Raw genomic sequence first — 14450 nt, forward strand, 5'->3', positions numbered from 1 at the left:
TAGGACCAGTTTTGTTCAATATCTTTATTAATGACCTGGATGAGGGGATGGATTGCACCCTCAGCAAGTTTGCAGATAACACTACGCTAGGGGGAGAGGTAGATACATTGGTGGGCAGGGATAGGGTCCAGAGTGACTTAGACAAATTGGAGGATTGGGCCACAAGAAATCTGATGAGGTTCAACAAGGACAAGTGCAGAGTCCTGCACTTGGGATGGAAGAATCCCAAGCATAGTTACAAGCTGGGGACCAACCAGTTATGTAGTAGTTCTGCAGAAAAGGACCTGGGGATTACAGTGGATGAGAAGCTGGATATGAGTCAACAGTGTGCCCTTGTAGCCAAGAAGGCTAATGGCATATTAGGTTGCATTAAGAGGAGCATTGCCAGCAGATCCAGAGATGTCATTATTCCCCTTTATTCGGCTCTGGTGAGGCCACATCTGGAGTATTGTGTCCAGTTCTGGGCCCCCCACTACAAAAAGGATGTGGACGCATTGGAGAGCGTCCAGTGGAGGGCAACCAAAATGATTAGGGGGGTGGAGCATATGACTTATAAGGAGAGGCTGAGGGAGTTGGGTCTGTTTAGTCTGCAGAAGCGAAGAGTGAGGGGGGATTTGATAGCAGCCTTCAACTTCCTGAAGGGAGGTTCCAAAGAGGATGGAGAGAGGCTGTTCTCAGTAGTGACAGATGGCAGAACAAGGAGCAATGGTCTCAAGTTGTGGTGGGAGAGGTCCAGGTTGGATATTAAGAAAAACTATTTCACTAGGAGGGTAGTGAAGTATTGGAAAGGGGTTACCTAGGGAAGTAGTGGAGTCTCCATCCCTAGCGGTGTTTAAGTCTCGGCTTGACAAAGCCCTGGCCGGGTTGATTTAGTTGGGATTGGTCCTGCCTAGAGCAGGGGGCTGGACTTGATGACCTTCTAAGGTCTCTTCCAGCTCTATGAGTCTATGATTCTAAAGTAACAAATCCAATTCTTTCAGCCTTCCTTCCTTGGTTAAATTGGAAAAGATAGGGATTAATATGAAAGTTGAGAGATGGATAAGCAACTGGTTAAAGGGGAGACTACAGCGGGTCATATTGAAAGGTGAACTGTCAGGTTGGAGGAAGGTTACTAGCGGAGTTCCTCAGGGATCAGTTTTTGCGGATGACACAAAGTTGGGAGGTATTGCCAGTTCAGAAAATTATCGGGATATCATACAGGAAGATCTGGATGACCTTGTAAATTGGAGTGACAGCAATAGGATTAAATTTAATAGTGAGAAGTGTAAGGTTATGCATTTAGGGATTAATAACAAGAATGTTAGTTATAAGCTGGGGACACATCAGTTGGAAGTAACGGAGGAGGAGAAGGACCTCGAAGTCCTGGTTGATTATAGGATGACTATGAGCCGCCATTGTGACATGGCCGTGAAAAAGGCTAGTACGGTCTTGGGATGTATTAGGCGAGGTATTTCCAGTAGGGATAAAGAGGTGTTAGTGCCATTATACAGGGCATGGGTGAGACCCCATTTGGAATACTGTGTGCAATTCTGGTCTCCCATGTTTAAGAAGGATGAATTCAGACTGGAACAGGTACAAAGAAGGGCCACTAGGATGATCCAAGGAATGGAAAACCTGTCTTATGAAAAGAGACTCAAGGAGCTTGGCTTGTTTACCTTAACCAAAAGAAGGCTGAGGGGGGACATGATTGCACTCTTTAAATATATTACAGGGATAAATACCAGGGAGGGAGAGGAATTATTTAAGCTTAATACCAATGTGGACACAAGAAAAAATGGATATAAGCTGGCTAGTAGGATGTTTAGATTTGAGATTAGACGAAGGTTTCTAACCATTAGAGGAGTGAGGTTCTGGAACTGCCTTCCAAGGGTAGTAGTGGGGGCAAAAGATCTATATGGTTTCTAGATGGGTTTATGAAGGGGATGGTTTGATGAGATAACATGATCTTGGTAACTAATTGACCTTTCACTATCAGAGGTAAATAGGTTAATGGAGGGATGATAGGAGTTTCTATAGAGAACTTTCTGGGTGTCTGGCTGGTGAGTCTTGCCCACATGCTCAGGGTTTAGCTGATCACCGTATTTGGGGTTGGGAAGGAATTTTCCTCCAGGGTAGATTGGCAGAGACCCTGGAGATTTTTCGCCTTCCTCTATAGCATGGGGCACAGATCACAGCTGGAGGATTCTCTGCATCTTGGGGTCTTCAAAGTATTTGAAGGCTTCAGTGTCTGAGATATAGGTGAGAGGATTATTCTAGGAGGGGGTGGGTGAGATTCTGTGGCCTGCACTGTGCAGGGGGTCGGACTAGATGATCATAATGGTCCCTTCTGACCTTAAAGTCTATGAGTCTATGAGGTCATGTTCTCTAGACCTTTAATCATTCTTGTTGCTCTTCTCTGGACCCTCTCCAATTTCTCCACATCTTTCTTGAAATGCAGTGCCCAGAGCTGGACACAATACTCCAAGGGTATGTCTACACTACAAAGTTAATTCGAACTAACATCCGTTAGTTCGAATTAACTTTCATAGGCGCTACATAAGCAAACCGCTAGTTCAAACTTAATTCGGTCTAGCGGAGCGCTTAATTCAAACTAGGTAAACCTCATTCTACTAGGACTGACGCCTAGTTCGAATTAAGTAGTTTGAATTAAGGGCTGTGTAGCCACTTAATTCAAACTAGCTGGAGGCTAGCCCTTCCCAGCTTGCCCTGGTGGCCACTCTGGGCAAAACCAGGGAAACTCTTCTGCCTCCATCCTGGCCCCGGAGCCCTTAAAGGGGCACGGTCTGGCTACGGTGCCTGTGCCAGGTGCAAGCCTGCCAGCACCTAGCCAGCAGACCCTGCACCTGGCACGGCATGAGCCAGCCACCCGCTGCCACCCAGCCCTCCCCCTCTTCCCGGGACCAGCCTGGCGGCTCCCAGGAGCCTGCCCAGGGCCGTAAGAGGCGGGCGCCCGTCTGGTGTAGTGCGGAGATTGTGGACCTCATCTACGACCTCCGCACTAGGCACAGGAAAGTGGCCGTCTAGGGCAGGATAGCTGCCAGCCTGGCCACCAAAGGCCACATGCAAACCCAGGAGCAGGTTTGCATGAAAATCAGTGTGGTCCAGTAAGACCCCCGACCGTGAGCCCTGAGCTTAGAACATAAGAACAGCCGTACTGGGTCAGACCAAAGGTCCATCTAGCCCAGTAGCCTGTCTGCCGACAGCGGCCAACACTAGGTATCCTGGAGGGGATGGACCGAAGACAATGACCAAGTGATTTGTCTCGTGCCATCCATCTCCAGCCTTCCACAAACAGAGGCCAGGGACACCATTCCTACCCCCTGGCTAATAGCACTCCATGGACCCAACCTACATGAATTTATCTAACTTCTCTTTAAACTCTGTTATAGTTCTAGCCTTCACAGCCTCCTGTGGCAAGGGGTTCCTTTAAGCACAGCCCTTGGCTAGCCTGAGACAGCAGCTCCACGCTCTAAATCCTAACATGATGCCCTGCCGGCACTGCTTCTGGCCAGCCTTAACTTCGGTTCAGGGTCCACTCAATGTGGACATGCTAGTTCGAATTAGCAAAATGCTAATTCAAACTAGTTTTTAGGTCTAGATGCACTAGTTCGAATTAGCTTAGTTCGAATTACCTAATTCGAATTAAGTTAGTTCGAATTAGTGCTGTAATGTAGACATACCCCAACTGAGGCCTAACCAGCACATTCCAGGACATTGCTGAGTCCCCCCCCCCCCCAGTAATGGGTGAATTTCTCTCTCCTTGGCACAGGTTGGCGGGGAGCTCTACACCCTCCCGCTGGCTACAGACGATGGGAAACTTCGGCTCAACCAGGAGGGGAACAACATCATTCTCCAGTCTGCCACTGGCCTGGGAGTCTTTTTTGACGCTGCCACCTACCTCCGAGTGTCTATTCCCAGCACCTACAGGGGACACCTGTGTGGTCTGGCTGGCAATTTCAATGGTGACAAGAATGACGACTTCCTGCTGCCCAATGGAACGAGCACGCAAAGTCTGAGCGAATTTATCGCTGCCTGGAAGGTGCCTGTTGAGGGTTCCACGTGCTCTGATGGCTGCAGTGACAGGTGCCCCATCTGCGATGCAACCCAGAGGGCACCGTACCAGGCGGAGACCTCCTGTGGGTTGATCAAAGCCACCTCAGGTCCCTTCAGAGACTGCCACTCAACGATCAGCCCTGCCAGGTACTTCAGCAACTGTCTTCACGACATGTGCACCGCCAACGGGACGGGAGAGACCCTCTGCCGGAGTCTGCAGGCCTACGCGGCCGCCTGCCAAGCTGCCGGAGCCAGGATCAGAGCCTGGAGAACGGCCTCCTTCTGCCGTGAGTGCAGAGCAACCTGCAGCCCTGATCTTCCCACTGGCTTCATTTCCAGCCCATAACCCCCCGCCTCCTGCCAAGTTGGGTTTTTTCTGATGGCAATTTGGGGTTTATTAAATCTTGGGGTGTTTCTGGCCCCACTGTAGCCATGTCATCTGTATCAACGGTGTGCAACCTGTGGGAGGGGGTCGCGGCTGTCTTCCTGGGGGAGTTGCAGCACTGTGATCTGGACTGGCCAGTGTTTTCTTTTCCCAGGTCAGCGCCCAATGTACATGCGGCGTGGGTGGGGGAGTGGCAGCGGAGCGGACCGACACTTTAAATTATAGGGGCCACAACAAAATGTTCTCAACAGGATTTTTTTTTCCCCTCGCGAATGAAAACAGGTTGAGCACCACTGGTCTATATCATGCCTCATTGCAAGTTATGCACCTTTGCTTTTGATTGATTTTGTCCAGCCAGACAGTCCTTGCGTTAGACAGCCAGACAGTCCTTGCTGGGCCAGGATTGGAGGAGTGTCAGTAGCCCACTGCAGGACATGCCAGCCTCTGGCTCTGACTCCAGTGTCCAGTGCTCTGGGACATTGCACTGTAGTAAATACTGTGGTGAAGCCATGTCTGAGGTGATCCCAACACTGAGCCAGCTCCCACCCCAGGGCCCAGGTGTGAGCAAGGTGGCCTGTGCGACAAGTGGTCACAGATGAGACAAAAAAGGGGGGTTCTGTGTGTTCATCGGGAAACAGACTACAGCAGAAAATGTGACTATGTCTCCAAGGGAAATTATTGTAAAAACCTTTTCTCCATCCTCATTCTCTCTTGCTTCTCTCTCTCCAGCTCTGGCCTGCCCGGCCAACAGCCACTACGAGCTGTGCACCAGGTCCTGTGATTTCACCTGCGCTAGCTTGTCCGCCCCTGCCCAGTGCACCGGGAAGTGCTTTGAGGGCTGCCAGTGTGACGCCGGCTCCATGTTCGATGGGGAGGAGTGCGTGTCCATGGACAGGTGTGGCTGCATGCACAGTGGACGTTACATCAAGGTAGGTTCTGGCTGTTCTGTGTAGTTGGTGCCTCAGGAGTCTTAAAATAACAGAGCTGAAGTGGTCAAAAGTATGAGTCACCTAAGAGTTTCCAGGGGATTCCACCACGTAGAACACAGCCTGTGAGTATAACAGATCGAGGTTTAATTTTTCCCTCTTCATCCCCTGATCTTTGATTTTCACTCATGTTTCTCCTTCTCTTCAGATGTCATTTCCATGTCCCATCATCATGATCTGTCACCCCGACCTTCCTTCTTGCCTGTGATTGATCAGCATCTTCTTCCACTGTGTTTTTCTTCTTTCTTTGGTCACCACTCTTATCCTCTCTATGTTCCCCTCTCCTTGGCCTGCCTTGTCTTGTTGGATGTTAAGCTCTTTGGGGCATGGGCTGTCTCTTGAAGTGTTTACAGAGTGTCTCTGGCACACTGTGGTGTCATTCTTGACTGGCACCTAGGCACTGCCATAGAAAAATAGAAAAAGAACTGTCCTTGTTTCTTGGGTCATGACCATTGTCTTTTGTCTTTTCCTTCTTTCTTGGTCAGCACTGACATCCTTCGTCTCTTCCTTCTTTCTGTCCCTGTCCTTGTCATCCTGGAGTTGATTGTTTCCTTAATCTGCCCAGTCATCCTTTATCTTTTCTTTCTTTCTTTGATTGGTATCCTCTTTGATTGGCACCATCATCCTTCAAAGTTTCTGTTTCTTTGGTCATCATCACTGTCCTTTGTCATCTTCGCCTTGTTTCTTGGGTCTTCCTGTTCTTTTTGGTCATTACCGCTATCATTTGTATTTCCTATTCTGGTCTTTAGTCCCCTTACGGGGAGACTTCCCGTGGGCATTTTGACATTGTTGCAGTTGCTGTTGGTCTTTGGAAGTTAATATCGGACCTGACTGAAAGTTTGGAACACTGGTTATTTTATTGTTTATTTTGGAATTTCCCTCAGTCCCGGGAGAGTGTCATTTCCAGTGACTGCTCAGAGAAATGCACTTGCCACCCATCAGGGGGGCTCATCTGTGAGAAAACCAGCTGCCTCGTGGATGAGACCTGTGTCCTCAGGGATGGGATGCATGGCTTCGTGAAGCAGGAAGGCCGGTGCATAATCTCTCCAGGTGCCTACTTCACGACCTTTGATGGCGCCAAAGGGAAACTCCTCTACAGTGGGATGTACAAAGTGGCCTCTCTCTGTGACGAGAGCTCCCCTTCCTGGTTCAAGGTGGTGGTAGACGTCAGTGAATGTGCCAATGATGGAATACCAGCTTGTGCGGGCATCTTTGTTTTTTTCCGAGAAGCTATTCTCCATCCCCACAGTGCTAACCCATAGGGCCCCACTGCCCCCGCTGGGACAGGACCCAGGAGTCCTGACTCCCCACCCCCACAACTCTAACCTATAGGACCCCACTGCCCCACTGGGCAGGGGACAGACCCAGCCAGGACCTAACTAGAAATCTGGCCCTTCTAGATTTGTCGGCAAAAAGCAGCAGTCTAGCAGAGGATCTGTGGAGAAAGAAAGCCTTTTTCGACAGATTCCTTATGCCTCCTGCAAGTGCTGAGTCGACAAAACGCGGCGGCCATTTTTATGCAAATTAGGTATGGGATATTTAAATCCCTGCCTCATTTGCAATGTTGACCTGCCTAATCTGCATCCCTCTGCCAACAGAGGGATGCAGTCTAGACATACCCATAGACATGCGCGCGCGTGCGCGCACGTGCGCGCGCACACACACACACACACACACACACACACACACACACACACAGAGCAGCAGCAGCAAGAGCCGGGCTAATGCCAGAACCACATGGGGAGGGAGGGAGGCGGGGGCTCCTGGTTCCCAGCCCTGGCCAGGTGACATAAAAAGAAGCAGCGGGCTGAGGGGAGGGGACTGTAGCAGGGATGCCATTTTTGGGTGGGGAGCAGCAGCCGTGTGCTCAGGGATTCAGTATCCTTTTCACTCTGTTCCCTGCTTTTTCGGGGACGTGGGAAAGCGCTTGCGTTCCATGCAGGCCTCTCATAAGAACATAAGAATGGCCATACAGGGTCAGACCAAAATCCATCCAGCCCAGTATCCTGTCTGCCGACAGTGGCCAATACCAGGTGTCCCAGAGGGATTGAATTGAACAGGTAATGATCAAGCGATCTGTCTCCTGCCATCCATCTCTACCCTCTGACAAACAGAGGCTAGGGACACCATTCCTTACTCATACTGGCTAATAGAAATTAATGGACTTAACCTCCCTGAATTTATCTAGTTCTCTTTTAAATCCTGTTATAGTCCTAGACTTCACAACCTCTCCAGGCAAGATTAACTATGCGCTGTGTGAAGAAGAACTTCCTTTTATTTGTTTTAAACCTGTTTCTGATTAGTTTCATTTGGTGGCCCCTAGCTCTTATATTATGGGAACAAGTAAATAACTTTTCCTTATTCACTTTCTCCACACCACTCATGACTTTATAGACCTCTATTATATCCCCCCTTAGTCTCCTCTTTTCCAAGCTGAAAAGTCCCAGTCTCTTTAATCTTTCCTCATATGGGACACGTTCCAAAACCCTCAACCTTTTTGGTTTCCCTTCTCTGAACCTTTTCTAATGCCAGTATATCTTTTTTGAGATGAGGAGACCACATCTGTACGCAGTATTCCAGGTATGGGCATACCATGGATTTATATAAAGGAAATAAGATATTCTCCATCTTATTCTCTATCCCTTTTTTAATTATTCCTAACATCCTGTTTGCTTTTTTGACCTCTACTGGACACTGTGTGGATGTCTTCAGAGAAAAATCCATGATGACTCCAAGATCTCTTTCCTGATTAGTTGTAGCTAAATTAGCCCCCATCATATTGTAGTATTGTGTCCAGTTCTTGGCCCTCAGTTACAGGAAGGATGTAGATGCATTGGAGAGGATTCAACGGAGGTCAACCAAAATGATTAGGGGGCTGGAGCACATGACCTACGAGGAGAGTCTGAGGGAGTTGGGTCTATTTAGTCTGCAGAAGAGAAGGGTGGAGGAGGGGGGATTTGATAGCAGCCTTCAAATTCCTGAAGGGAGTTTCCAAAGAGGATGGAGAAAGGCTGTTCTCAGTAGTGACAGATGGCAGAACAAGGAGCAATGGTCTCAAGTTGTGGTGGGAGGGTCCAGGTTGGATATTAGGAAAACGATTTCACTAGGGGTGTGTCTAAACTATATGGCTCCGTTGACGGAGCCATGTAGATTAGTCACGATGGCAAAGGGAAATGAAGCCACAATTTAAATAATCGCAACTTCCTTTAAATCAAAATGGCCGCCGTGCTGTACCGATCAGCTGATTGTTGGCTCAGCACCGCAGTCTAGACCCTTTCGTCGACAGATCCTTTATGCCTCATGAAATCAGAGGGGGGTTATATTATGGATGACATGGGGATTGGGGCAGGGGGCTGGGTGAGAGGGGTAGGTGGAGAATCAAGATGGGAGGTGGGGTAACAATTGGGCTGGAGGGCTCGGGGAGGATTGTGGGAACTTGTTTTGCTTCAGTGTGGCTCTGGAATGTAAAGGCCAATGGGGAGCTCCTGACACCGGGTGGGGGCATCGCCGATGCCAAAGGCCATCGGGCTGGGCTGGGAAGTGGCTCTCCAAGGGCCAATGGAGAGGGAGTTGCTCCAGGCTCTCACAAGGCACCTTCTCCCCACCTCAGAGTCTTTGCTGTATCCCTACGGCCCAGCCCAGAGTGACCGGCAGAATCCCAAAGATGACGACGGGGCGTCACCGGAGATCCCCATCTCCATGAGCTTCACCTTTTATGGCAAGGACCATCACTTCCTCTATGTACGTACGGCAGGGCTGAGCCCGCTGTCGACCCCACAGCACATGTGTTACAGGCAGCCAGTGACAGGGTGCCACACAGAGCTTTCTACCATCCCTGCCCATAGACACCCCTCTATCTAATCTAATCTAATCACCAGACAGGGCACAGTAAGGTGGGCTGTGCTGTGAGGTACAGAGCAGGGGGCACAGAAGGGGGTGCTGTGCTGTGAGGTACAGAGCAGGGGGCACAGAAGGGGGTGCTGTGCTGTGGGGTACAGAGCGGGGAGCACAGTAGGGGGTGCTGTGCTGTGAGGTACAGAGCAGGGAGCACAGCAGGGGGCGCTGTGCTGTGAGGTACAGAGCAGGGGGCACAGCAGGGGGCGCTGTGCTGTGAGGTACAGAGCAGGGGGCACAGCAGGGGGCGCTGTGCTGTGAGGTGCAGAGCAGGGGGCACAGCAGGGGGTGCTGTGCTGCAAGGAGGGGATAGCCATGCTCTGCTGTGCTCCTACAGACACCTCTCTGCTCCCCTCCCCCCCACAGGTGAACAATAATGGCGTGGTGTCCTTCGGCGTGACCGTTTCCCAGTACACCCCCGACCCCTTCCCCTTGGCTGATGGCCGCCCCTTTGTGGCCCCCTACTGGGGTGATGTGAGCAATATACTGGGTGGGGACGTCTACTACCGGGAGAGCCAGGACCCTGGGCTGCTGCGTCGCCTCACCAGAGACATGAACCAGTACTTCCCAGCAATCCCTTTCACAGCCACGTGGGCCTTTGTGGCCACCTGGGACCGCGTGGCCTACTACGGCTCCACCTCCCAGAAGGTATGTGACACCTCACTCCCCACGGCTCCAGCTGAGCACCTGGGGAGGGGAGAGGCAGGAGGGAGACTAGCTGGTGGGGCTGCTAGACCCAGGTTATGTCTATACTGCAGAGCTTTTCTGAAAAAACTGCACTTACATCCACTCTACAGTCGCCTTCTTTTGAAAGAAAATCAAAAGAGCAGATGGTTTTTTCCAACATCGGTAAACCTCTTTCTACAAGGAAGAAGCCTTTTTGCGAAAGAGCTCTTTGGAAAAAGGTGTGTGTGGATGGGGAAGAGGGAGTTCTTTTAGAAGAAGAGGAAAGAGGAAAAAGCACAGGTGCCCTGGTGGTCACTCTGCCTGTAGTAACCACAGCTTATGTGCGAGAGAGCGTCCATTCAGTGTGGAAAAAGCAGATTGCTTTTTCGATGCACTTTGGCAGTGTGGACGCTCTCTTTTGGACAAAGTTTTTCCTGAAGATCTCTTCCAGAAAAGCTTCTTCCGAAAGAAGCCTGTGGTCTAGACAAAGCCCCAGACAGGACCCTTGTGTTCCCACAACTGTGCAACTGCTGGGCTTCACTGCCATAGTCACCAATCAGGGGCTTTCCAGGGGAATGGCTAGCGGGGTGCTGGACCCTGTGGTTCCCATGTCTATGTAGCTCCCATGGTCCCCCTCACCTGGGTCTCCTCCCTCTCTGCTACAGGTGAACACGTTCCAGGCCGTGCTGGCAAACGACGGCCAAGTCACCTTCATCATGCTGAACTATGGAATGATCCAGTGGACCACAGGCACGGCGAGTGGCGGAAACGCCACCACCGGCCTAGGGGGTAAACCCGCCCAGGTAGGTCCCGTTACACAGCTCACATGAGAACGTGGGGTGCTGGGCTGTGGGGAGCAGGGTGGGAGGAGCCCAGCAGGGAGTGCTGGGCCAAGGGGGAGCAGAGAGGGGGATCATCAGGATCACTGTGCAGTGGGGATCAGTTGGCGACTCAGCAGGGGGTGCTGGGCTGCAGGTAGCTGGGTGAGGGCTCATCCGGGGGTGCTGGGCTATGCAAAGCAGAGTGGGGGCTCAGCAGGGGGTGCTGGGCTGCAGGGAGTGGTGGGGGGACTCAGATGGGGCACTGGGCTGCATGGAAAGATACGGGGACTCTGCTCAGTCAGTGCTGCCCCCACTACCCCAGTGACAGGCAAGTGCACTAACTTCATTTGCTCCCCGTGTCTCCGCCGTCAGGCCGGGTTGAACAGCGGCGACAACAAAAACTTCTACAACATCCCGGGTTCCCGCACGGAGGCTGTCCTCCGCATCGGGCAGACGAGCAACGTCGGGGTTCCAGGGCGCTGGGTCTTCCAAGTGAATGATTTCAAGGTGACGGGGGTCCCCACCGAGAGCAGCAGCAACACCGAGAGCAGCAGCGACTCCTGGCTGTAAGCCCCCAGCTCAGGAGTCATGTGCCCCGTTTGCAAACCTCAGATCTCTGCCCCCACCCTACCTGAGCCCCCTCCCGAGGCCCATCCCCACCAAGCACCACAGCCAGGCTCCCTGCTCGGGCCACCCCGTGTCTTCTCCACATGACCCCCTGCCTGGCTCGGAGGGGCCCTTCCTCAACCCTGCTGGGCATCATGCGACCCATTCCAGCTGCTGGAAGGATCCAGGCTGCTGCCCCAACCAGCAGGTGCCCCCGCAGCCAGCGCGGAGTGTAGTGTAGCAATAAAGGATCCTCTGTGAACTGCGGCTTGACTGTCTGTTCCCTGAAGGGCGGGGGACACCTGAGGCAGCGTCTCTAGGGGTAGCAGGGGGGGATCTGTATTAAGGATGTTACATTGCAGTTAATTGACTAGACACGTAGTTGATGGAATTTCCATGGACTGCTCAATTAGTCGATAGGCACTTCCGCGTTCCTCCTTTCAAATGTACAAGAGTCCCCAGCGGGACCCATTTTGGAAAAAACAAGGAGACTGTCCCTTTAAAAATGGGACCTCTGGCCATCCTAGCGGTGGGGTTCAGTCACCCCTCTCATCCATGGCAGGTCACCCCGGCAGCTCAGTGCCCCATGGGATCCACCGACTCATCAGCACCATCTGAGCACAATGGGAGACTCTAACCCAAGCACTGGCCAGGCAGGACCCTCTTTGGTTCGCCCAGCCCTCGGAGAGGAGTCTAGCAAACGCCCTGAGCCCGGCCCTGTTGGTGGCATGGCTGGTGCCTCTGGTGTGGTGGTTCCTTGAGTGTTGGGTCTGGGCTGAATCTCCACCGGTGCCGGATCTGGTTTCCTATTGCTGCTTGTGCACGTGTCCTTCCTGGCTCACCACGGCAGGGTAGAAGGATGATCGGGGCTGCACCGGGAAAGTCTGGAACTTGTGGCAAGATCCGACAGATGGTGCTGCCGTTCTCGCAGTGGGGAGAAACAGTCCAGTCTCCACAAGTGGCTGTCGAGGTTGCCAAGGGCCTGCGTGGCGCAGAGAATGAACGCCGGGAATGGGCAGGTGGTATCCCCTGCGCTGAAGGCTTCACAGAGGAGCCCTTGAACTAAGTGATCCCCCGTAAATCACCAGAGAGATGGGATGTTTCTTTCCCATTGCACAGACATAGAAGCGGTGGGATTAGGATCACACTGGGAGTTTGGCAGAGCTGGGGATTGAGCCCAGATCTTGGGTTTGGAGGCTGGACTCCTTCCTCTGCCCTGGCAGGGTAACAAAGGAGCACCTGGTCCCTGAGTCTGGACAGACTAACTAGTGGTAAAAGGCCCAGTCCCAGTTGCTTTGACACCTAGATTAGAAGCTCTGCAGGGCAGGGTCACTCCCTGGGAATGAGGGCACGGTAGGGGATCACTGAGGGTATGTCTACACTACAATGTTAGTTCGAACTAACGGACGTTAGTTCGAACTAACATTCATAGCCGCTACACTAGCGCTCTGCTAGTTCGAATTTAAATCGAACTAGCGGAGCGCTTAGTTCGAACTAGGAAAACCTCATTTTACGAGGATTAAGCCTAGTTCGAATTTACTAGTTCGAATTAAGGGCTGTGTAGACCCTTAATTCAAACTAGTGGGAGGCTAGCCCTCCCCAGCTTTCCCTGATGGCCACTCTGTCCAACACCAGGGAAACTCTATGCCCCCCTCCCGACCCCGGACCCCTTAAAGGGGCACGGACTGGCTATGGTGCCCATGCCAGGTGCAAGCCTGCCAGCACCCAGCCAGCAGACCCTGCACCTGGCACAGCTCGAGCCAGCCACCCGATGCCTCCCAGCCCACCCCCTCTTCCCGGGACCAGGCTGGCGGCTCCCGGGAACTTGCCCGGGACCGCAAGAGGCGGGCAGCCGCCTGGGCTAGTGCAGACATCATGGACCTCATCCACAATCTCCGCACTAGGCACAGGAAAGTGGCCATCTAGGGCAGGAGAGCTGCCAGCCTGGACACCCAGGAGCAGGAGTGCATGAAAATCAAGGGGGTCCACTGAGACCCCCGACCCTGAGCCCTGAGCTTGCAATGGCCGTCCTGGGTCAGACCAAAGGTCCATCTAGCCCAGTAGCCTGTCTGCCGACAGCGGCCAACCCTAGGGACCCTGGAGGGGATGGACCGAAGACAGTGACCAAGCCATTTGTCTCGTGCCATCCCTCTCCAGCCTTCCACAAACTTTGGGCAGGGACACCACTCCTACCTCCTGGCTAAGACTACTCCATGGACCCAACCTCCATGACTTGATCTCACTTCCCTTTAAACTCTGTTCTAGTTGTAGCCTTCACAGCCTCCTGCAGCAAGGAGTTTCACAGGTTGACTCTTTGCTTTGTGAAGAACAACTTTCTCTTACTAGTTTGAAGCCTGCTATCCATTCCTTTCCTTTGGTGTCCTCTAGTCCTTCTTTATGGGAACTCATGAAGAACTTTTCTGAATGCACCCATCTCCTGCACCCAACTCCTGCTTTTAGAGACCTCTATCCTGTCCCCCCTCCGTCTCCTCTTGTCTAAGCTGAACAGTCCCAGTCTCTGTAGCCTCTCTTCATATGGGACCTGTTCCCAACCCCTGATCATGTTAGTTGCCCTCCCCTCTCCCAGCCTTTCTCTTCCCCTCTCACACCTCCTTTTCCCAGTCTCCCCCAGTTTTGTTCAATAAAGACAGAGTCAATGTTGGAAGAAACGTTATCTTTATTTTGTACATCAGGAAGGGGGGCTAGGGAAGGGTAAGTGGACGGAGGTGAGGGAGGAATGGGGCACGAGCCCCCGATGGGGAGGACTGGGTTGGCTCTGCGGGTTCTGAGGGTGGAAGCTCTCCTGCAGCCCCCCAATTGCCCCCTCTCCCCAGATGGCAGCCTGCGGCAAGTGCAGCCGGTCTGATGGCCGAGTGCTGTGATGTGCCCAGTGTGGGCACTCCGGGCACTCCAAGCCAGGACTGGTTTTCAAGCTGAGAATTGTCTGTCCGGGGTGGGGGTCGGGTCCCTTTAAGCGCAGCCCTCGGCTAGCCTGAGACAGCATCTCCACGCTCTAAGTCCTCCTCTGATGCCCTGCCG

At 52.4% G+C, this 14450-nt stretch overlaps 1 protein-coding gene across 1 annotated transcript in view; it reads left to right on the forward strand.

Annotated features, from left to right (window-relative positions):
* The window catches only part of LOC102455943 (IgGFc-binding protein-like), a 40751-nt gene extending 27890 nt beyond the window's left edge, over window positions 1-12861 (forward strand). Inside the window, exons 9-15 of the mRNA XM_075907488.1 lie at window positions 3770-4340; window positions 5168-5367; window positions 6309-6474; window positions 9035-9165; window positions 9685-9966; window positions 10650-10787; window positions 11178-12861. Of these exons, the coding sequence (XP_075763603.1) occupies window positions 3770-4340; window positions 5168-5367; window positions 6309-6474; window positions 9035-9165; window positions 9685-9966; window positions 10650-10787; window positions 11178-11375 (1686 nt within the window). The 3' untranslated portion in view covers window positions 11376-12861. The remainder of the gene's footprint in view (window positions 1-3769; window positions 4341-5167; window positions 5368-6308; window positions 6475-9034; window positions 9166-9684; window positions 9967-10649; window positions 10788-11177) is intronic.
* The last annotated feature ends 1589 nt before the right edge of the window (window positions 12862-14450 follow it).

Source organism: Pelodiscus sinensis, chromosome 24 (genome assembly GCF_049634645.1).
Source record: "Pelodiscus sinensis isolate JC-2024 chromosome 24, ASM4963464v1, whole genome shotgun sequence".
NCBI classification, from domain to species: domain Eukaryota; kingdom Metazoa; phylum Chordata; order Testudines; family Trionychidae; genus Pelodiscus; species Pelodiscus sinensis.